This window comes from Pogona vitticeps, chromosome 1 (genome assembly GCF_051106095.1).
Source record: "Pogona vitticeps strain Pit_001003342236 chromosome 1, PviZW2.1, whole genome shotgun sequence".
NCBI classification, from domain to species: Eukaryota; Metazoa; Chordata; class Lepidosauria; order Squamata; family Agamidae; genus Pogona; species Pogona vitticeps.
Genome location: NC_135783.1, coordinates 101819295 through 101843675, shown reverse-complemented (window position 1 = coordinate 101843675; position 24381 = coordinate 101819295). Strand labels below are relative to the sequence as shown.

Sequence of the window (24381 nt, the reverse complement as noted above, 5' to 3'; positions counted from 1 at the left end):
ATTTTTCAGCTTTCCAAGCTCCTCTGCTTGTTCTGTTCCCCTCAGATTTGTGTTTGACCCTGTCTTCCGCTTCTTGTCCTCTCAGCACTCTCCTCTCAGAGCTTAGGACCCCAAAGCTAGCCTCCCTGGTCTTTCACAATCTTGAGGTAAACCTTAAACTGTTGAATTTTCCCTTAGAGCTTCCCTTTTTCTGTAGTCCTTCCCTGGTCTGCCTCAAGAGTCCCTTTTTAAGCTTTTCACCAAGCTACTTCTAAGGGTCCCACTCCTGCCCTGACAGCACCAGACTACTAGGTTCCCTAAGCTCAGGAAATTCACGTTTTCTTTGGTTTACTGAAATCTTTTGGCTCTCCGGATTATCTTTCGAATCCCACTTCGCTGCCACCACTTGTGGCGATCCCCCTTTGTGCCCTTTATACCTCTGGGCTCCACAAAGGTAAATATGCCCTTTTCGCTGCCACCAGGTATTACACCACTACCAAATCAAATCCCACACACTCAGGAGCTGTCACCCCAAAGGGTCATACAATTTCAGGAGACAAGGCTTTTAAATAAACATTCTTTTATTATTGAACAGAATCATAAGTATAATCAAATGTAACTGTGTTATATATTCATGTGTGTTAAATCAGGTGTTAACGTATATCAGATCATGTCAGTATTTCTCTTGATAAACTGATGAGATCATTCCTGCTTGTTCAATATATTAATATATTTTATTCTTTCAATTTCTTTTCTTAACCCTTTTTGTTACTCCTATTCCCTAGCACTGTTTCAATTAATTCTGGTCCCTAACTCTCTCTGAACCTCTCTCTATCTGATTCCAACTCCTAACTGTCTCACCCAGCTGTTCCAACTGTCATTCTGGCTCTGCCCCTCCTGCTCCATCCCCTGATTGACATGCAGGAATGACGTCATACTTTGGGTACCGTTACAATGGTTCTAAAGTATGTGCAGCTTCATTCAAGTTTTGTTTGGCATCTAATGTCCCCCCAAGTTTTGTTTGGCATCTAATGTCCCCCCAAAACAAAAGCAAAAACAATAAATAAGACAAAGATGTTGCATCTTAAAGACTGTTATATTTTAATGTGAGCTTGCATGCAACATGTCCATTTCATCAGACATAAAAGTGAGAATACAGAGCTTACATGGCAAAGTATTCATGAAGGGCACTAAAATAAAGGGATGTGGTGGTTGGTAGATTCAAGTAGCATTTCACACTTATTAATGATTTAAGACTTCTGTTTGGTATTCTTATTTTTCTTTTGAAGTTTTGTTCTCTAAATAGAGATGGTAATTAGTGGCTAAAGGAAACAAAGGCTTTGTTGTCTTTTTTTACTAATATGTGTCTTCACACATATAAGTTCTCTTTAGTAATTTTGACATTTCTGTAAAAATTGCATTTAGGGACTTCCCCCCCCCTCGCAGAAGAGGTGAGGTGTATATATTTGGGAGTATAAGTGGAACAGAGAGAAATGATTATAGGGTTAATATTATTATTTGCTATTTTGTTACTTTGTTGTTTTATGTTACTTGTTGTAAACTGATCAGAGTGACCTTGGCTGCCATACGGGCAGTAAATAAATAAATGAATAAATAAACATCAGCAACAACATATGTTAAAAATCACTGTTATACTGTTGAAGCTTGTTCTGTAAAGATAGCTGTGGTTAGTTGGGAAGAAAAATGACAACAGATAACATAATTACTGTAGTATTTTGCATTCGGTAATGGCTAAAGAACCCTTGGCTGATATTTAATCCATTGCGATGGGTAGTAAGCAAATGTATATGTTTTATCTTAGCTGTTTCTATCTGGAGTCTTGTTCTGTAATTTTTCTTCACTAGAATATTTTTAAATTGTTTTTGATATTCTGTAAGAAACCCAGAGTGGTAGAATATACCAGATGGGTGGGATATAAATCAAATAAATAAATAAATAAAAATAGAATAGCCTCTTTCAAATCCTGTGAAGAATATCTTGGTAGATTCAAGTGATTTGAGACACATTTCTATGTACAGTATTGTCATTCCTGATGTCCAATTTATGTCCATTAATTCTTTTGCACAGATATTGTCTTGTTTGTCCTATATAGAGTGCAGAAGGGGATTGTTGGTAAAATATGGCATAGAGCACATTAGCAGAGGAACAAGTAAAAGTGGCCTTGATGAATGTGTGCTGCATTGATGAGTTCTGTGATCATGTTGCTGGAGTAAAATGAAGAAAAATAATGGCTGGAAACAGGCAGCAAAAACATTGTGTAACAATGAAATAAATATGTCAAATAAGGTAAGACAGGATTTTCTGAACTATCCCCTTAGCCAGGGCTAGTAACGTCATACATATACCAGGGTATTTAAAATCCAATAAAATAATTCCTGGAAATTTCATGCAGGAGAAGCATTATAAATATGTTTCTGGCCAAGCTCAGACTAAGAATAAGCCACTTTCCAACTAAAACTAGGATATCTTGAGTGAACTCCACAGTGATATGTGCACTAATTGAATTACTATAACACAATCTACATTTTGGACAGAAATTTCAGCGACAGCCAAAATGCGACAGCCAGATCATTCACTGGGACTATTTACAGGGGTCACATACCCTGTTAGAGCAGCTCCACTAGCTGCCAGTTTGGTTCTGGGTACAATTTAAAGGGCTGGTTTTAACCTACAAAGCCCAAAATAACTTGGCTCAAAAGTATCTCAAAGACTGCATCTCTTCAGGGAAGGCCTTTCTCTTGTTCCCACAGAGGGCGAAGAGAGAGAATGTGTAAATGATGCCATATTTGGGCATGAGTAGGAATCTGAAAAGTTGTATTGCTGGGTCAAGTCAAACAGGGGTTGTGATAAAGACATTGCTGAACAGAGAAATTGTCCTTGTAGTTATATACTGTTGTTTATACATTCCTGTTGATACTCAGCTTGTATGTTGGAAACTTCCATTTAGCAGTATTAAAATATTGTAGCTTAATTTTTTGTGAGAAATTCTTTACACATATACTGTGTGTTTTGATGTTTCTCCTGCTTAAGACTCACTCTGTGTTCTGTTTTGCGACCCCAAGCCAGCAAATTGGAGCAAGTCTGCGCAACACCAACACCTTCACAGGTGCATTTTGGTGGGGGCACAGGCAAGGGCCTTTTCTGACACTGCTCCCAGACTGTGGAACTCCCTCCCATGGGAGGCAAGGCCGTCTTTGTCCTTCAGCAAGCAAGCAAAGACTTTTTTTCTTCAGGCAGGATTTTTCTTAGGGACCGGATGTCTAAGAGGGTTGTTTTTTTTTAAAATGGGACTGTTGCTTTGATTTTAATGTGTTTTTTACTACTATTTACTAATTCAAATATTATATTTGTTTAATCCCATTTAAAGATTATAATAATTTATTGTTTTAGCTTTTAATATTGTTTCTTTTAATAGGTAAAGTTGCCTTGGATCCTTTTTAGGAGAAAATCAGCATATAAATATTTTAAATAACTACATAAATTTAAGTAAATAACAAAGGCCAAAATCCTGTTGCTTCACATATTAAATTAAATTAGAACAGGCCCACTGAATCAATGGTGATTGTGAGTCAACTCCTCTGTAAGTTCCACTGATTAAAATGGGCTTCCTCTAACTGTAACTTATACCAAAGTAAATCAGTTAGAGTAGTTCCATTCAAATTAATGGAATATGGAGAATTTGATTCACCCAATCCCGATTGATTCTGTGGGCCTATCCTAGTGTGATTTACTATACCAAACAACAGGATTTTCATCGTTGTCGGCATCAGCAAGCAACAAGAAATCAGATCTTGACACTAAACTTCAGTGAAATGTTTATCTTCCATCAGGTCATTCAAATAAACATAAACAGAGGATTTAATGAGACAAACTTGATACTTTATTTAAAAAAGAAAAATAGACACTATTTTATATTTGAATTCATAATAGAATCCATTCATCAGGTACTTCCATATTTTCTCTTGATTGTATTAAATACACAGTCCTACTGAAAAATTTCTATATCTTTTATACATACATGTAAAAATACATTAATGTATTCATTTATTACGCATACAAAGTAAATTATCTTCACATTTCTCTCTGCTAATTCTTATGCAAAGAATTATAACCTTCTGCAATCAGTTATTTATTATGGGAGCATGTTCCTTATTACAAATAACTTCACCTCATAGTCAAACTGAAATTCAGTGAAAAAACACATTTTCACACAGTGCATTCTAAAGCTCATTTTAGCATTATCTGTCTTATAAAATCCGATGATTTGACTTCTATATATTAACAGTTGAGAAAAAATATGAAATACTGTAACTCAATTTTGTTACTAAAAGTGTGAAACTGAGAAATGCTACAAGAAATTGATTGTAAAAATGGGAAAATAAAATACTTTAATTTGAGCAATGAACATGCTTATTTAGAACCTGACTGGCCAACATGTTTACAAATCAGAGCTTTAAACCAACAACGAATTGTTGATTTAATAACAAGCACAGGAGACGTTTTGTTGTCTACTAATTTGAAGAACCAGCCACACCCCTCAAATGTAGGAAGAATGACCCACTGGACAATAAAACCCAAACAATATACCCATGTGCAAGGTTCTGCTCAAAACTGGTGAACCAAATGCACTTTGGAAGTGATTTTGGCTCACCTGTTAGAACCATGAGTGGCCAACAGATCAAGACCTTGCCTTTCTTCCTTTTCCTAACAGGTAATTCTAGTTTACAAAATAGCTGCACATACAATAGTGTCTTAGTCTAAAATAGCCACTCCTATTTGAGGGAGTATGTACCGCCAAGAGCGTACGGAGAGTAGCTGCAGAGTGATATGCTTGCATAATTCTCAACACAGTGTGCAACGCAATACTATCGTGTGTCATTACAGTAACAAATATATATAGGATTGGGTGGACTATTCCTAGTTATACCCACCCACCCTCATAAGTATTGCTCTTCATGCTTTATAGCCTCTCTCCATAAAATCGGATTTTAAGGTATGCGGTAGCAAGATCAAACCAGAAGGTGGTGCTACTTGGGCAGTTGTTTAGTTGACAGTATTTCTAACAATTTTTATCTTGTATTCGTAAGTAACCAAAATGTTTGCAACTGAACAGATCTAAAGCCAGGACCTGTTTTTGAATTTTTCAGGAAAGCAGAGATGGAACAGTAATTAAACAATGGCCATTTTTGACAGTGAAGGATAGCTGTGTGTGTGTATGGAGGTGGTGAAGGGAATCTTCATACTCAGACTGAATTTAAAAAAGGTGAAGGTGGGAAATTATTGAGGTACTACATGGAGGTGGTCAAAGATTACATGGGGAAAAAAGATGCCTTTACTTTTCTCAAGCTACAGAAAAATATGATATCTCTATTCAGTGGTACTAAATTCATTAGATTTTTACATCATGACTAGAGTAGCAAGACATGTAGACAACTAAGGTTACAAGCAGCTTTCTGCAACTCTCTTTGCGCACATGAAATTCTTCCTCACTACTGAAACTGACTGAAAATCCATACATGTAAAGATGTTCCCAAGCCCCATCATCACCACTCCAGTGCTGGAAAGGGGCATCCTAATATCAGTACCTCAGCTGATGGTGATAATTAGCAGCATCACTGTAGATGAAATATATGCAAGTCAGTAATTTGTGTTGCTTTAATGGACATGCTAGAATTGGTACACAATGGCAGAAATACTGTTGCACGGCTCTGTATGTGCAACAGGGATGGCAGCAGAAGCAGAAGTGAATTGTTGTGGATTAACATAACTCATACATAATGTGAGTTTCATTCACCCTGAAATTCCCGACGGAAGCCTTTAATCACTGATGATTTGCTACTGCTTGATGTTGTCACAGTTGTGCATGCAGAGGTCTGCAACAGGTTTTCAGCTGATATGAAAACGATCATTCACTTATGCTGATTATTTTCTGTTGATTTTGAATAATCAGATCAACTGTATGTCATCATGGATTACTACAGATTACAAACAGCTCTTGATGGTTTTCTTTTTAGTGCTTATATTATTGCATAGCAAGTGAACTGGATATGTGTGTGTGGAGCCAGAGGTTAGGAATTTGCCCAAGTTTTGGAGTGCCTTTGCGCTGTTAAAACTAGTGTGCCTAGCGTGCCTGTTCCTTGAGAGATCTGTCTGCCTGTAATAACACATGCCTAAATTACAGGATGATTGGATTGCTGTAGTGTATTTTATGTGGTACCACCTTTGGAAAGTGTTCAGAAACTCTAGCGGGTCCATAATACCTCAACCAAATTGTTAACTGGACTAGTTACAAGGGAAATATAATTCCCCTGTTACACCACCTTCACTGATCGTCAATCGATCTCTGTAGATAATTAAAAGTGATGGTTTTAACCTATAATGCCTAAATGTCTTGGGTCCAAGCTATCTAGAAGACTGTATCTCCTGTTATGAACATGGTCAGTTATTAAGATAATAAGGAGAGGCTTTTTTTTTTTTTTTGGTCACACCACCCACGTGGGCACACTGGTGGAGACACAGGAGAGATCCTTCTCTGTTGCTGCTCCCAGACTCTGGAACTCCCTCCCATGGGAGGCCAGACAGGCTACATCTCGGCTGTCCTTCTGCAAGCAGGCAAAAACTTTTCTCTTCAGGCAGGCTTTCTTTTAAATTTGACCAAATTTAAAACTCCTCTTGGTCAGTTGACCAAGAGGAGTTTTAAAGGGGTCATTTTATTTTGTGTTTTACTTGTGTTTTTAATCTTGCTCTTGTTACGAGTTTTAATACAGTTAATGCTTTAAAATATTATAATAAAGTATTATTTGGTTTTAACTTTGTTTCTTTTAATATGGCAGCCACTTTGGCTGCCATATTAAAAGGAGAAAGGTGCCATATTAGGAGAAAGGTGGCATATATTTTAAATAAATATAATAAATAATTTGTTTTCCCACTGTGCCTCCCAGGAGAAGGGCCAATCTATGTAGCCTTGGGCAAGTTCCAGTTTGCAGAGCCCCCATAAAAGGGAATGGTAAGCCAACTGTGAGCACTTTACACCTAGAAAACCCTGGAAATGGTCACCATCAAATGACAGTTCCTTTCCTATGGATAGGCCTAGGGCACACAAACACTCTATTGGTTTCTCAGAGCCCCAAGTGTCTATTGCTACAAATGTAAACCTTTCCCCCTCCTTTTATGCATCATGGCAAACTTGCAAAAAAAGCTACATGGTGTTGGTTGGCATCCATTTCTTGTGCAATCCTAATTGCATAAGATGGAAGCATTTTCCCTCTGGCATAGAAAGAGGGAGCAGGACAGGGGAGAAGAGAGAGAAATGTATCTACTCCCCTCTTCACTAGTTTATCCAAATACACCATCTGTATGTGAATCCTGCTTTATTTTTTACTTTTCATTTTTCCAGGTATCCTTTGTCTCTACCTAGTCCTTGTTCTATCTTTCCTCACCTTCAAACCTGCCTTTTTCTTCATTTAAGCATTGCTTCCTTTCCTCTTCCTAATCCTCTTTGTTGCCCCCTTTTGGTCTAACTCCTCTCTATCGTTCTTCAGCCCTCATTCTGTAACTGGAGGAGTAACATGGTCTAGTCCTTGACATGCTTCTGGATGAGTGCTCTTGAAATTTTTGCACTCTGTTTAGGTGCAAACATTGCTATGGCTCTAAAAGAAGAGCATAAACCACAGGACCATTGGGTGGATGGGACTTAGGGTAGGGTTCCTGTCAAACCATGTTGCTGACCTGTGGAGTCTAAACTGCCCAACACAAGATAACCCAGAGACCATGGGAACGAAATCAATAATATGTTTTAGTAGGAGTAATTTGGAAAGGCGGATATTATCTGATTTGAGTAGGAAAATAATAATTAGATTTCTATGAGATGTATATATAAATTCTAATAATTACTTCTATACGAACAAATCAGCCTATATGCTTTTTAAAATGCCTAGCAACTGTCTTGTCACTTTGTATTCTGAAGGTGTGACAATAATATGAACAATCCATCAGAAACCTCAGTGAAAATCTTACTCTTACATATTTTCTGTTTTGATTAAAGGGGAAGATACAGAAAGGTTTCTGGTGTATTATGTCTAGAAGTTGCCCATGGACAGATGGATACACATGTACATTTCTCTCTCTCTCTGTCCCCCCACCTATCTGAATATTAATCTCTGAGGAAAAATAAACAGGATTATGTCATTAAGGTTTGTGGCACCAAACCAGCAAACAGTGTTGTAATACCTTAAAGTCTAAGGAATTTTATACTGTGTTAAGTTTAATAAATTTGCAGCATATTTTCATCTGATGAAATGGGCTACAGTCCATGAAAACCAATGCTAAATAAAATCTTTTAGTATTTATAGTGCCACAAGACTCTGTTTTTAAAGAAAAAGAATAACAAACAGAAGCTCACTATTGTTATTAATATTTGTAAGTTGGATCTAGAGATCAGTGGAAATGGACTTTGCTATTCCCCACTGTCCCCCAAACCCTCTACCATAAGTCCAGGAACTGTTTTGAGTAGGATTAAAGAGAAATCAAGTGGAGGCAGCTTCCATGCTCAGGCACACCAAATTCCCCTCTGCCCACTTTTCAATCTTCCTGTGTGTCTCCTGTATTATCCCCCTATCCCATTTAGCAAAGAACCCAGACTTTCAGGAAACATGTTTTAAGGGCTACCAAGAAAAGCTGGGGCAGAATAATTCACTTTCACTAACACCCTTCTGAATGCTTATCTGTGGCTTCAACCCAATGGCTGCAATTAAAAAAAAAACATATTTGATTATAAAGGGCTTCAGCGCAAAGCGGGGTGCTGACCCTCCCTTATCTAATAAGTAGAAACCCATAAAGAGTAGCAAATGTCCCTTGGAAATCTCCCCACATTTAAAAGCAGTGTGATAAATGACACTGGGTCTTTTCATAAAAGATCAAATGCTACATCACACATGGGGAGGCCTAGCTCTATAGTTCTGTACCGTATAAATAAATTCATATATTTAGAATATAACAAAAAAGCAAATTTAATTCTTTAAAAACTATACTGGACACACCCACCGGTACACACTCACTCCTATTTTTAATATAAGAAACAAGTGCAGTGTACTTTGTAAATCAGAAAATGATACAATGGTTGAGTAGAAAAACGTTGAATTCATTAAGTTACCTAGTACCCAACGCAAGCTTTGGGACGTGAAGATAAGTACATTTCAAATTTTCTCAGCAGAGACATTACACAAATAGCAGATACTATACGGCACTATTTTTAAAAAGCACATTGATTTGTATTGAACTTGGTGGTACACTGGTTAAACTGCAATAAAGACTCTTCTTGTGAACTGAGGTCGATCCCAGGCTCAGGTAGCCGGCTAGAGGTTGACTCAATCTTCCATTCTTTTCAGTTTGGTAAATTGAATACCCAGTATAATTAAAATGTAAACCATCCAAAGAGAGCTTTAAGCACTATGGGATGTACATAAGCACGCTTTGCTTTTACTTTGCTTAAGATGAAATGTTGATGTACTGAAGAAGGACTCTTAAGACATGTACAGTGATCTTTTTGTTTCTTGAAACAGCTAATCCTCATTTATTTTATTTGTGATTTAACATATAGCAATAATTTCAAGAATATTCATGCACAAATAAACTATATAACCGTCATTCTGAGTTGTTCAGCAACACTTTTGATTGAAGAAAAAGCAGGAGCTAGTCATGTCTAGAATATTTCTGCTATTAATGTTTTTAGATGCATTTAGTTGAATTACCCACTGAATTATCAGTATTCAGTGGGTATTATTTCAAATGAAATACGAGACCAACAGCAAGTAAGTCTGCTTGGATTCAGGGAAACATAAAGTTACTTTCACTCATGCGTGGGGATTTTTGGCAATTTCAATACACTCTTCACAAAACCTAGGCCCTTCTGAAGGAATAGTCTCTTATAAAATATGTTTGCCACCATACCTGCATATAAATGAAAGTGCTTTGTGCATACATGGGCTTTTTTTTTAACATCCAATGCATAATTTTTAAAAGAAAGAAATAATCTTAAATGTTGTACTAAGGGACTTAGAAAGACAAAACATTTTCAGGCAGTATAATTTTCTTCTGGTTTTAAACAAGTGTAAATAATAGTTATTATCACTATGTTTTTAATATTAATTGTAACTATAGAACTCTTTCATAGAAAAGTAAGTATGCTTGTGAATTTAGCACTCTTGATTCTGGAACTGCTTGTACGTGCGTGTCACTGACAAAGACCCACTGTCCTACAGATGCTCCTGCAGATTCTTTTAAACCTGCAATGCAACAGACACAATTATGTATTATTCACAATGACAGAACAGAAGAGAATATAACATAGCCAAAGGTGTTGTAATTCTGGTAATGTACTCCTGTATGAAATTCATTTCAAGCTTTGATTGTAGGTTCTGTTGGTGACTTTGCTTACAACTACAAAATTAGCAAGAGATTACAAACAAGAAAACTGCTTACAACTACAAAATTAGCAAGAGATTACAAACAAGAAAACTGCATATGATACTTTCAAAAACAAAGTATCTTTTTCTGAGGATGTCATCTTTGCCAGATTCATGCTGAATACACAAAGTCCTGAGTATCATTAAAAGACATGTGAAGGAAATGAGTGTTCACTTGTTATTACCATTATAACACTTGCCTGGAAAATGGAAACAGGAAAATTATTGTAAGTGTAAGAAGAGAGAAGTCATAATTCTTCTTCTCTGAAAACTGAAAAATAATGCCTTCTTTTCTCGATCACAATTCATACCCCAACAGGTGGAGAATTGTTTTAAAAAATTAGAAACCCCAGATGGGTTTGACCTAATAATACACAATTTTACTTAGGTACATACCTTGAACATTGTTATTGCTAGAAATATGTTCCAAAAGCTTTTTGTTTGGCGGTCTGACTTTCACATAGGCTGCATAATGGCCTCCTCGCATTGACCCACTGTGCTCCACGATTCCATAAAGAGCATAGAGAACTTTTTCACCATCCATCACATTCTTAGGTATAAACAAAGAAAGAGGGTAGGGAGAGGGGCAGCAGGAGAAATGTTATTTTTTTCACAGTGAGTTTTGTAAATGTATTCAGGCTAAGAAATTAATATAACAAGGAACAAGAGTGCACTAACTAGATCCGGACTGACTATTAGCAAAAGTGAGATGACCAGTTGATATGTATATTAGGTTAACAGGATGGCTTCTCAGCTATTATTAAACCAATATGACTTGGCAAAGCAAAGAAGCTTTACGTAATGCAAAAGTCTGGCTTGACAGCATGGTATTAAAAGTCACTCATCTTCAATTACGATTCATGTGAAAAGGGTGACAACTATAAAAACTGAATTCTGACAGAATTATCTTTAAAGTATAGCTTGAAATAATGGTCTTAATATGCCATACCTTGCAGGAAGCAGAACAAAATGGAGCCAAGTCTAAAAGTAGTGGGAAATCCACATGTCGGTTTACTTTTCTTAAACTCACACCAGCCTTAAAAAAAATGAAGAATATTTAATAGTTGTGCATAGGTCCTTTCTGAGTCCAGGTGTACTGCAGGAGTCCAGCACTTCTGAAATGTTTAAAGGCAGAAATTCAGTTTTTACCAAGATGATGGTAGACATACAGGATACCTACAAAGCAATTCATCTTCTTGTGGTCTAGGAAAAATTACTAAATTTATCAGTATAAAAATAGGTATTACAGAAGGACAAACTGCAGCATTTTAAAAAAGTTGTACCTGTTTAAATTCTGTCTGATGCATAGTTATTATAAGCACAATAGGGTTTTGTTCTTTAACTTGGTAAATTTCAATGGGAATACCAAGTATAATTTTTGAAACTCCCACAGTGATTGTGAAATTATTGTATAACTCACTGACCAGAATCCTATTAGTGACTAAACTATTTTTATAAGTATTAGAATCCTATTAGTGCTTATGCAAGACACAAATTATGTAATTTGCCATAGTAAAATTTTGAGGTGTGCCTCAGTGAGATGTCCATTCATGTGCCTAATTGTACAACCAAGATGTGCCTTAGTACCCTGTCAATTAGCCACAATTAGCTCTAGCAAGTTATGCCAACTTTATGTGAACACCAGAGTAGGATTCCATCCACTATAAAAACAGCTTGGCGACTCCTTAAAATAATCTTCTGTACTTGTGTGTAACATGATCAGGTTATATCTCTGTAATAACATGCTGTATTTAGAAGCAAAATGGATAGGTTTCTGTTCTATCCGTTCTGAAGGAAATCAACCCTGAGTGCTCACTGGAAGGACAGATCCTGAAGCTGAGGCTCTAATACTTTGGCCATCTCATGAGAAGAGAAGACTCCCTGGAAAAGACCCTAATGTTGGGAAAATGTGAAGGCAAGAGGAGAAGGGGACAACAAAGGACGAGATGGTTGGACAGTGTCATCGAAGCTACCAATATGTATTTGACCATACTCCGTGAGGCAGTGGAAGACAAGAGGGCCTGGCGTGCTCTGGTCACGAAGAGTTGGAAACGACTTAATGACTAAACAACAACAACATTTAGAAGCAGCAAGAACATATTGTATATGTATTATATTTTTCTTTCTCTGTGTCTATTTCCTGCCTCCATCATACCTTCTACATGTGAGGATGTGGCATACTAACAGAAAATTGTCCCTGCTTTTTGTAACGTGTGATTAAGAGATTGGGAGATTCTAAAAGCATTTTAGTGACTTATTTTTTAAAAAGCTAATAAAGATATTACACTAATAAATATTCTTACAGCCAACACAGCTTCCTTTGTGCTTAGGTATGTTGGAGAATATCAAAGTTATCCACTCAGCAGAAGGACCCTACCCTGAAAAAAAATGACTTTACACATCTGAAGCTGGGACTTTTTTCTTATAGGGTTCATGTCTTCCAATTACTAGAAAAAATATCTAGTTTGGCCTCTCTTGCAAATTGTTGCCTACTGGTTTTCCCAGTAATCTAAAATTATCTGACTGGTTTTCAAGCAGATTAAGCCACATTTTCTTGGTTTGAAGAAATTATCTCGTATTAAGACCAGCTACATCCTCCCTGTTTTCTACTGGTATAGGAATCAGTGTGCCTTGCCCAGGATGAAGACATTTGTGTTGGACTCCCCTCAGCTAGTTATACTGGAATACTTCAACATCCATGCCAAGACAGCTCTGTCAGGAGTGGCTCAAGACTTCACAACCTCCATGCCAACCATGGGTCTGTCCCAAATGGTACCTGCCACCACCCATACTGCAGGGCACATACTAGACCTTTTTTTTTTTGACACCAGGATAGATGTTGGCAACCTCGGTGTGGAGGAACTCTCTGTAGTTCTATCGCCTTGGACAGATCATTATCTGGTGGGATTTGGTTTCACTGGAACTCAGACCTTTTGTGGGGGTGGGGGTCAGATTAAGACAGTCCACCCCAGAAGGCTGATGGATCCAAATGATTTCATGGTGGGTCTTGGGGAATTTTCTGGCACCTTAGCAGATGATTCTGTTGAATCCCTGATTGGTCTCTGCAGTGGGGAAACGACAAAAGCTATTGACAGGATTGCTCCTAAATGCCCCCTCCCACAAAGTAGAACCAAACTGGCCACTTGTTTTACCAGGGAGCTGGTGGTCATGAAATTAGCAGGATGCAGATTTGAGCAATGGTGGTAGAAAACTAGGAATGAATCTGACCAAACACAGGCTAGGGCCCATTGGAAGGCAAATTCTATGGTAGTGGAAGTCGCAAAGGAGGCATTCTTTTCTAACACCATTACAAGTGCACAGAGTCAACCAGCAGAACTTTTTTGAGTGGTCAAGAGCCTATTACATGCTGGCCCCCAGGAAAAAAATGCAGACCACACTGTAGCTTGATGTGAAGAATCTGCACAACACTTCGCACTTCGCTCAGTTCTGCTCTGAGCTAGATGCTGTTGTTGTTTCAGGTCCTGTGAATGAAACTCTGGCCCCTGCTTGCCCTGTGTTAAGAGTTTTAGTTTCTACAGCCTGATGATGTGGTCAGGACCGTTGGGGAAGTGAGGGTTACCACATGCCTACTGGATCCTTGTCCTTTCTGGCTCATAAAAGCTGCCAGAAAAGGACTGGTTGATTGGGTAGGAGGAGTGTAGGATCCTATCATGCTCAAAGGAGGCAAAAGAGCATTGTTAAAAAAGCCCTCCTTTGGTCCCACAATATTGAATAATTATTGACCAGTCTCTAATATTCCATTCCTATGGAAGGTGCTAGAAAAGGTGGTGGCCTCTCAGCTTCAGAGGTTCCTTGGATGAGACAGACTATATAGATCCATTTCAATCGGGCTTGAGGCCTACTTTTGGGACGGAGACTGCTTTGGTCATTTTGATGGATGACCTACACCAGAAATTGGATAAGAGGTGTGTGTCCCTAACTGCTTCTGCTGGACCTCTTGTCGGCTTTTGGCACTAATGACAATAGTATCCTCCTGACCTGCCCTTCTGGGATGGGACTTAGCGACACTGTTTTACACCACAGAAAGTGGTGATGGGGGATTCCTGTTCAACACCCTGGCCACTGGTCTGCGGGGTCTCTCAGGGCTCTGTTTTGTCTCCTATATTATTTGGCATCTACATGAAACCACTGGGAGAGGTTGTCCGGAGTTTTGGGGTTTGGTGTTACCAGTATGTGGATGACACACAACTCTATCTCTGCTTGACACCTAAATCTGAGGAAGCTGTTTTGGCTCTAGATCAGTGTTTGGCATCAGTAATGAGCTGGATAAGGTCAAATTAACTGAAACTTAACCCAGACAAGATAGAGGTATTCCTGGTCAGTGAAAAAGCAGATCAGGGAATAAGGGTGAAACCTGTACTATATAGGGTCACACTCCCTCTGAAAACACAGGTGCACAGCTTTGGGGTGCTCCTGGACTCATCTCTGAACCTAGATGCCCAGGCTATGGTGGTGGCCAAGAATGCATTTGCACAGTCAAAATTAGTGTGCTGTGAGTGGATGAAGGAACATAAGGAGACAGCTGAGAGTGTGCCGTCCCCTCATCCGTATGAAAGGGAGACTCCAGATAAGGGAAATGAAAAAGATGCATAAGACTGAGGAGGAGATGAGAGGGTTAAAGGTGGTGGGGGAAGGGGAGGAGTCAGGAGAGGGGATTAAAAAGGAGGTGGAAGTTTTTCTCACTACTGAGGAGGATGGAAAATCAGGGGAAACACAAAAGGTAGTAATAAGTGAGGATGACTGGAAGGAGGACGAAAAAGGTGAACAGAAGGTATTTAAAGTACCTCAGAAAGAGTTGAATAAAAGATCGCATTCGGGAAGTGAGTGACAGTATTGTAGAAGGAGCGAAATCGACCATCAAGGGTCTGCATCCAGAGGAATGGACAATATTGGTCCACACACAGGGTTGAGGTCCTCTGAAGTACGTAACCTGTCCCAAGCCTCTTCAATGGGGAGAGAAACCTCCGGAGGGCGAGTGGTCCAGACACCCCTGCTACAGGACTATTTGTGCCATTCGGAGCAGGTGTCTGAGGATGCTGACCAACCAGGAGAACTTCGGGAAGACTTAGACGTTGATAGAAATGTCGTTAGAAAAACCGTTAGCCTTGCTATGGGACTGTTTACCTGAGAGTTTGACTTTCAATAATCCCATTGAGACAGTTATGGAAAAAAGATCAAGTTATATGAATAAAGATTTATTTAATGAAACTCCGCTCTTGTCATTTCATCTGCAAATGAGGAACTGTGAAAAAGAAAGGTTACTTACCTGTAACAATGGTTCTTCAAGTGGTCATTCTGTGAATTCACACAAAGGGTTAATACCAGCGCCAGCGTTGGGCCTCTCGGAACGTTTTCTAGCTGCAAGAGAAAAGTAACAATGTTTAGGACTACCCCTACTGCGCACGCCCAGCCTAACCGTCCCTCAGTTCCATTTGTCCGCCATAGGCCCTCGAGTCATAGAGATGCCAGTGACAGACAGACAGAGGGGAGGCCGGGCGGGATTGTGTGAATTCACAGAATGACCACTTGAAGAACCATCGTTACAGGTAAGTAACCTTTCTTTCTTCATCGTGGTCTTCTGTGAATGCACACAAAGGGTGATTAGCACGCTTACTAACCGGATGGTGGGCTGTCACTGAAGAGCCGATGCTAGCACTGCCCTCCCGAATTTGGTCTCCTCTTTTGCCCTCACGTCCAATCTGTAGTGGGTTATGAAGGTAGAGGCATTGGACCACGTAGCGGACCGGCAGATGTCGGGCAGGTCGACGCCACGAAGTAAGGCAGTGGATGAGGCAACAGCCCGGGTGGAATGGGCTTTAAGTCCCTGTGGAGGATCTCTGTGGTTGAGCTCGTAGGCAAGGGCGATGGTAGATACGAGCCACCGAGAGAGCGTGGACGGCGAGGCCGGGCAGCCCTTCTTTGGGCCAAAGTGGCAAAGAAAGAGTCTGTTGGCCAGGCGAAAGTCCTTGGTCCTGGACACGTAAAAAGCTAAGGACCGTCGAACATCAAGCATGTGGAGCATGCGTTCAACATCAGTCGTCGGAGACGGAAACAAAGTTGGGAGAATAAGTGGCTGATTGACGTGGAAGTCGGAGACCACCTTGGGAAGAAAAGATACGTCCAGGTAAAGCATAACCTTGTCTTTAAAGAATTGAAGAAAAGGTTGGTCATGACGGAGAGCTGCCAACTCGCTAGCTCGACGAGCAGAGGTGATAGCCACTAGGAATAGCGTTTTTAAAGAAAGCATCTTGAGGTCACAGGTAGCCATGGGTTCAAATGGGGGTCTGGATAGGGCATGTAGAACCAAGTGGAGGGACCACTGAGGGAGTGGAGGACGAACGGGAGGTCGAAGGTTAGAGAGACCCCTCAAAAACATCCTGACGGTAGGATGGGAGAAAAAGCGAGAAGAGGGAGAAGCTCTGGGCTGGAAGAAGACAACCGCAGCAAGGTACACCTTGATAGTAGAGATAGACAGGTGGAAATCGAACAGGTAACGGAGATACTGCAGAAGCGTAGAAAGAGACACAGGGGAGGAGGCGAGATCCCTCTGCTGGGTAAATTTCAGAAAGCTTTTCCACTTGTAGGCATACAAGCGAGACGTGGAGGGCTTGATGGCGTTGGTCAAGACCTCCTGAATTTCTGGACAATCCTCCACGCCGTCAGATGGAGCGTGTCGAGGTCGGGGTGAAGGACTTTGCCTGCTTCCTGGGTCAGCAGGTCCGGCCACATCGGAAGGGTTACTGAGTCCACGGCCATGCTGACTAGAGTGGGGAACCACACTTGGTGAGGCCAAAAGGGTGCAATGAAAATGGCCGGAGTCGTCGAACGTCGGAGTTTGATCAAGGACCTCTGTATCAACGGGATCGGTGGAAATATGTACGAGAGACCCTGGTTCCATGGGATCATGAATGCGTCGCCGAGCGAGTGGCGACCGAGACCCGCCCGGGACGCATACCGGGAGCATTTCGCGTTGTGAGGAGATGCGAACACGTCCAGCACTGGGGTCCCCCATTGGCGGCAAAGGTCCTGGAAGACCAGAGGGTTCAACTCCCATTCGTGTGTCTGATGTTGAAGCCTGCTCAGAGTGTCCGCAACTGTGTTGTCCTCTGTGGCTACATGGATGGCCACTGGGTAGACATGATGACGGTAACACCATTCCCAAAGGAGGATGGAGAGATACAGGAGTGAATGAGAGCGGGTTCCTCCTTGCTTGTTGACATAGTGCATTGTGGTAGTGTTGTCCGTCACCAGCTGAACTCCGCGGCCGCGCAGCAGAGGAAGGAAGGACCTGAAGGCCTTGATAACCGCCAGCAGTTCCAGGTGATTGATGTGGAACATGGCTTCCTGTGGTGTCCAGAGGGCGTGAATGGTGTGACGCCCGCAGTGCGCCCCCCAGCCGGACGGACTGGCGTCCGTTGTGACTTGAACGGTGAGACGGAGTGGACGAAAGGGCCGGCCAACCGTGAGATGGGGTGTGTACATCCACCACTGGAGCTGTCTGGTGAGCTCCGGGGTGACACGAAGGCGCTTCCTTTGACTGTCCATCATAGGGTCGAAAAGGGTGAGGAACCATGATTGGAGCGACCGGAGTTTGAGGCGAGCGTGAGCTAGCGCCGGCGTTGTAGAAGACATCAGGCCGAGGAGGTGTTGGGCGTGATGGGCTGTCACCCGAGCACCGGGAAGAAATTTCCTGATGGCTCGTTGAATCTTGTGTATTCTTTCTGGGGGAAGAAAGACTCGACCCTTTACAGCGTCCAGACAGACCCCTATGTATTGAACTGTTTTGGAGGGAATGAGCTGAGACTTCTGCTTGTTGACAGTGAGACCGAGATTGGAGAGAAGATACAGGATGAATTTTGTGTCTTTCAGGGATTGCCTTCGCGAGGTGGAGACTACGAGCCAATCGTCCAGGTAAGGGTAAACGTGAATGCCCCTGAGACGAAGGTAAGCTGCCACTGGAGCCATAACCTTGGTGAAGGTCCGGGGAGCTGTGGACAGACCGAATGGCAGGGCCTGGAATTCGTAGACCGTGTCCTGAAAGATGAACCGAAGGAACTTGCGGTGGTCGGGGTGAATAGTGACGTGAAAGTATGCGTCCTTTAGATCTATAAGGACGAACCAGTTGTTCTTTTTCAGCAAGTGCATGATGGACTCTAAGGTGAGCATCCAAAAACGTCTGGGTCGCAGGTAAGTGTTTAGGAGTCTTAGATCGAGGATGGGCCTTATGCCTCCTCCGCTTTTTGAGACAGCGAAGTAGCGGGAGTAAAACCCGCATTGTATGTCGCGGGGTGGTACTGTAGAGATGGCATCTTTTTCCAAGAGAGATGATATTTCTTCCTCGAGCGAGGAGTCGAAGGGAGAATGAGTTATGAAACCTAGCGGAGGAGATCTTATAAACTCCAGCTGGTAACCGTGCTGAATAATTTTTAGAGCCCAAGTGTCGTTTGTGATGATAGACCAGTTGTGAAGAAACGGTTGAAGACGGGTGGTGGATGGTGAGTGGGTGAAAACGGGGGGCCGAAAGTCAAAGATACTGTTTTTGTTTCCTGCCAGGTGGCTTAAAGGGTTGGCGACGATGGGGTGGACGAGGCCGGTATCCCTGATAGCCCTGGACAGAAGAAGAGGACTGGCCAGAGCGCTGCTGAGGTAGGTGTTTGTAAGGACGGTACTGTTGAGAAGATTGATACTGTCCATAAGATTTACGCCATTGGGGGCGTCTCTGTCTAGATTGAGTCTGAACAGAATAGGACTTGGCAGTCCTCTTAGCCTTGTGAAGGTCCTCCAAATGGGAGTCGGTCTTTTCGTTGAACAGCCCGGTAGCGTCGAAGGCGAGACTCTCGACCTTTGACTTGACGTCCTCCATTATGTCCGCAGAACGGAGCCAAGCGTGGCGCCGGATAGAGATGGCAGACATGAGAACTCTGGCAGAGATCCCTGCTGCATGTCTGATGGAAAGACGTTCATACTTGGATACCGTCTGAGCTTCCTCATAGGAGTTAAGGAAAGCTTGCCGGGTGTCTTCAGGTATCATTTTTAACCCCGGCAAAAGCTTGAGCCATAATTGTTTGTGATAAGCTCCCAGAACAGTCTGATAATTTATGACTCGAAGTAGCAAAGTGACAAGGGAGTAGATTTTCCTGCCGATGAGTTCCAGCTTTTTACCCTCCTTGTCAACTGGAGTAACATGGGCCTTGGCCGAAGGCCTTGAACAGCTTGTCTCAACAATGAGTGAGTTCGGAATGGGATGCTTGAGCAGAAAATGAGTGTCAGTCCCATGAATCTTGTAGAAGTGCTCTGTGCGACGAGGGACATTAGGTGTAGTCGCAGGCTGAGCCCAGAACTCCTTGATGGCCTCCATAACCACAGGCACAAAGGCTATACTGGGGGGAGCGGTACTGTCCTTCTTGATGTCCCCAAAGAACAAGTCCTCTCCCGGAGGCGAAGGGAGATTCAAGTCCAGTTTGAGTGTCTTGGCAAGTCTGGACATCATCTGAGAGTAAGAAGAAAAATCCTCAGATGGAGAAGGGGCGTGAGGATCACCAGTATCGGAAAGCACCAGATCACCCGGAGGCAAATCATGCGGTGGCAAGGGTGGGGGTTGCTCCTGATCGGAGTCAGAAGACTGCTCCGTGGACACCTCATCTGGATCAGAGGAGAAGACGTCCCTCTTCTTCTTTGGAGGGGGTTTCTCGATGCCGACCTGCGCTGTCGGGGGTCGAACTGGGACCACGGTCGGCGCCGAGGTGGAAGGAACCGGTTGCGGTGGAGGGGCAACCGGTATCGTAGGAGGCTGGTCTCTGGCTCGAATAGCCTGGCGTCGGCGTCGAGGCCGGGTCGACTCTGAAGAAGAAGAGACATATATGTACCGGATCTTTTTGCGGTACCGGTCTCGAGATGCGGATGTCGAAGACGAAGAAGGAGACCTCGAACGGTCGCGTCGACGTCGATGGCGCTTACGACGCTTAGGGCGGTCGGAATCCGCCGAACAGGAAGAAGAGGATCGACGTCGATGCTTGCTACGACGTCGATGAGAACGGCGCTTCTTCTTAGAGCGTTTACGCTTAGAGGATTTCGAGTCCGAACGATCGCCAGAGTCGGACTGAGTGGAAGCTCGATGCCTCTTCTTCGACCGTTTCCGTCGAGGAGACTTCGACCTCGAGCGGCCGGAGGAAGGGGACCGGCTCGGGGAGTGATGCTTCTCCGTGCGAGAACGTTTGCCTCGAGGAGATTTCGACCTCGAACGCACAGGTGATCGAGGTATCTTCTCTCGAGGGGATCTCGAGTCCGAGTGTACGGACGAGATCGACACGGGAGGCGACCCCTGGCCCGCAGGAAAAGGGCTATGTGGGGCAGAAGCGAGACCAGTAGTGACTGCGACTAACTGGCTCGGCGTCGGGGAAGACCTTCCCGAAGGTGGTAGCACTTCAGTACGTCGAACAGGAGGAGGAGCGGGTGCCTCGGACGAGGCCTCGAAGCGCCTCGACAACTCCTCAAGAATCGGTGATGGGATGGAACCCGAGCTCGGAGAAAGTCGAATGGATGTCATTTTAAGCTGGGCGGCCGCCTTAGCTTTGGACGATTTCGACGGCTTAGCTTTCGGAGCCGGAGGCTCGGGGTTCGAAGCAGGAGCGGCCAATTTCGACGACGCGGATTTTTTCGACATTTTGGAAACTTTAGAGACGACCGACTGAACAGGAGCTGCTCGAGAAGTGGAAGCCATTTCCCCCTCCGAGGGCGCCGTGGAAGACAACGTTGACTCCCACAGATGAAGTTTGAGGCGCTGTTGGCGAGCCTTGAGAGCGGCCTTAGTGAAGGCTTTGCAGTGTGGGCAAGTTTTGGGATTGTGCGACTCCCCCAAACAATACAGGCAAGTATCGTGGCCGTCCTGATGGGGAATTTTGCGGTCGCACACCACACACCTGCTGAACGGCCCGGAAGGGGACATAGGGCAGTAAGGAAACCGAAACGACAAGTCCAAGGATAAGGCAGAGCAGTCCGAAATCAGTCCGAGTAAAGCCAGAAAATACACCGAGTCGTCAAGTTGAAGGGAAAAAGCGCTAGGGTAGTCCGTGAGCGAAGCTAGGTCAAAAGCCAAAAATCAGATATATCGCAGTAACGCAGCTAAGACGAGAGGCTCCAAACCGCTAGGCAGAAAAATGGAACTGAGGGACGGTTAGGCTGGGCGTGCGCAGTAGGGGTAGTCCTAAACATTGTTACTTTTCTCTTGCAGCTAGAAAACGTTCCGAGAGGCCCAACGCTGGCGCTGGTATTAACCCTTTGTGTGCATTCACAGAAGACCACGATGAAGAAGGAATGTGCAAGATGCAACCATTTTGTGAGAGGTCTGATTTGGCCACTCTAACACATGTCTTAATTACATCACAGCTGGATTACTGTAATGTACTCTATGTCAGGCTACCTATCGAAAGAGTCAGGAAACTTCAGCGGGTCCAAAACTCTGCCAGACTACTTACTAGGGCAGGTTACAGGGATCACATAACCCACCCAACCCATTACAGCACCTCCACTGCCCGCCAATCCATTTCAGGGCACAATTCAAAGTGCTGGTTTTAACCTATAAAGCCCTAAATAGCTTGGGCCCAAGCTACCTCAAAGACACTGTCTCTCTTTATGAACCTGCTTAGGTACTATAGGTTTTTCGGGCTGTTTGGCTGTGTTCTGGAGGTTTTTCTTCCTAACGTTTCACCAGTCTCTGTGGCCAGCATCTTCAGAGGACAGGAGTTAGAACACTGTCTGTGTTCTGGTGTAGTGTGTGGGATAGTTGAGTATTTGTAGCTATGGGATCAGCTTTTTGTCCTTTTCAGGAGACTGGTTGATTATGGTGATCAGGGTGGGTTTTTTTTTGTTTTGTTATGGGTGTACAGTATTGTTGTAATAAGGAGGAGATGATCTGTCACTGTGATCGATGGGTGTCGTTAGCTAGTCTTTTGTGTGCAGCGATCACCGGTCCCTGTGGCTGGGTAGAGTTTGTTGACCTTTCTGCAGGCTGTATTTTTCAGTGCTGGGAGCCAGACTTTGTTTCCTAATTTCCTAATACTTTCTGGTTCTGATGGAAAACTTGGGAAAATCTCAAGCTATCTAAGGACAGTACCAGTTCTCACACCATCACTGTTTTTTCTGTACTTATATAATAAAATAGGAAAGAAGGAGTGTGTGATGGGGCAGCAATGACAGGTAGCAATGGTATATAATCTCTTAGAGTAGCGAAGAGGAATACCTAGGCTTAATACAGCCCACAACCATTCTCCCTTCTGACCCACAGAAGTTCTGGCTGAGCCCCCTACCACACATCCTGCTACACAGATATTTCCTTGCACTGGCAGTGCCATTGATACACATGACATGGGAGTAGTCCATGTTGTTATCTCCAGTTAATTAGTTTTCTCCATCTCACATGCTCCCCAGAGGAAAACGTGGCAGCAAGTAAAGGCACCCCACGGGAAGCAGCAGCTGCAGGAGAACTTCTACAGCTGCCAGCTTGGTTTGGGGTTGCCTCACTCCACCAAATTCAACTTATATATTTCCCAGCCCACCCCAATACAGGCAAGATGTAGGCCTAGCAAATAAACTTTTAGAAAATAGTGTGTTTCGAGTATTTACCTGATGGAATCTTTTCAGATGGAGAACTAGAACAGTGGGCACTGAAGAAATCAACAGCTGTTTCCTGGCATTTGTATAGACACCTTCTATCTTCTTTTCTGTGCAGAGAAAGAGACTTCAATTATAAAAACACAACTATACATAAACATATATGTACATGTGTGTGTGTGTGTATGTGTGTGTGTGTGTGTGTGTGTGTGTGTAGTGCAGTACAATCTCCACAAAATCCAAGCAGATTACTCGTAACAGGTTACTATTGTTACATACAGCACTGATGTTACCTGTCTGTCATGGGTTTGGAGGGAAAGTTCCATCCTATGGGGAGTGGAAGGCGGGACATCAGGAGGAGGGGCTGTACTGTATATATATGTGAAGCGTGTGTGGAGAAGTTAGGAGACACTGGGATGTGACGAAGCAGCAGCTGGGAAGAAGCTGGTGTGGGAGTCTGTGTGTCAGACAGGGTACTACTGTGTGTCAGAGTACCAACCTGATAGGTTCAGGTGTCTGTTGGTTAGCCAGAACTGATAGGTTCAGGGTCTGTGCTTCAAGTTAAGGGTTCTGTGTGAACCAAACTGTATGCATGTATGAATGAGAATAAGCCACGTTACTTTATGTTATTCACCTGATCATTTTATTTTCCCTGTGTGTTGTATTTAAATAAACCTTATTCTTTTATTTGTTAAAAATCCATCCCTGGTCTGTGTGACTTCTTATAGGGAATGGTTGGTGGCAGCTTAGTTAACGTGTGGCAGATCCCAGTAGGTCTGGGTTTGTCACATTGATTGGTGTCCAGCGTGTGGGATACGACTGGTCCAGTTGTCCAGCGGTCCAGCAAAGCCTTGGCAAGTGTGCCCAGAGCAAGGGGGGTCTAGTCAGGGACAATCTGAGGCGCGTAGGTAATCTTCTAGGTGTACCTCACGGGGAGGTGCGCTAGTGGAAGAACGTGCCAGCTGGGGAGACTAGATTAGGGTGCTCTGAGGCAGCCTGTTTTTGGCGGGAAAAAAGCTGAGGCAAAACTGTGTAGTAGAAGTGAGCTAGCTTGCCAGCTGAGAGGCCCAGCAGAGGGGGGTAGACTCAAACTCGCTACTGTTGCAAGTTAAGTGCTGAAGAACAGCAGCAATCTATAGAAAGCTGGTTCTGAGGCAAAAGAGAAAAAAAAATTGGTCGTTTTATTTTGAGGCTTGACTTTTTAAAAGCAGCCTGTTCTGAGGGGGGATTATGCCCTTGACTCGAAGCCAAATGGCAGAAATGGGTGAAGTGAAAGACCCCCAGGTTG

The 24381-nt window shown here is 42.9% G+C and overlaps 1 protein-coding gene across 10 annotated transcripts in view; it reads right to left on the bottom strand.

The window, feature by feature from the left end:
• Positions 1 to 7369: 7369 nt before the first annotated feature.
• Positions 7370 to 24381, bottom strand: part of USP45 (ubiquitin specific peptidase 45) — an 85842-nt gene continuing 68830 nt past the window's right edge. For 5 of the 10 annotated variants that reach the window (XM_072998432.2, XM_078380236.1, XM_072998427.2 and 2 more), the window contains 4 exons: positions 23106 to 23203; positions 11413 to 11499; positions 10860 to 11013; positions 7370 to 10283 (listed from right to left, as the gene is read on the bottom strand). In XM_072998432.2, the coding sequence (XP_072854533.2) occupies positions 10153 to 10283; positions 10860 to 11013; positions 11413 to 11499; positions 23106 to 23203 (470 nt within the window). In that variant the 3' untranslated portion in view covers positions 7370 to 10152. Of the gene's footprint in view, positions 10284 to 10859; positions 11014 to 11412; positions 11579 to 23105; positions 23204 to 24381 lie in introns of those variants that run through there. The other 5 variants (XR_013538487.1, XR_013538488.1, XR_013538486.1 and 2 more) reach the window with 4 other exon arrangements.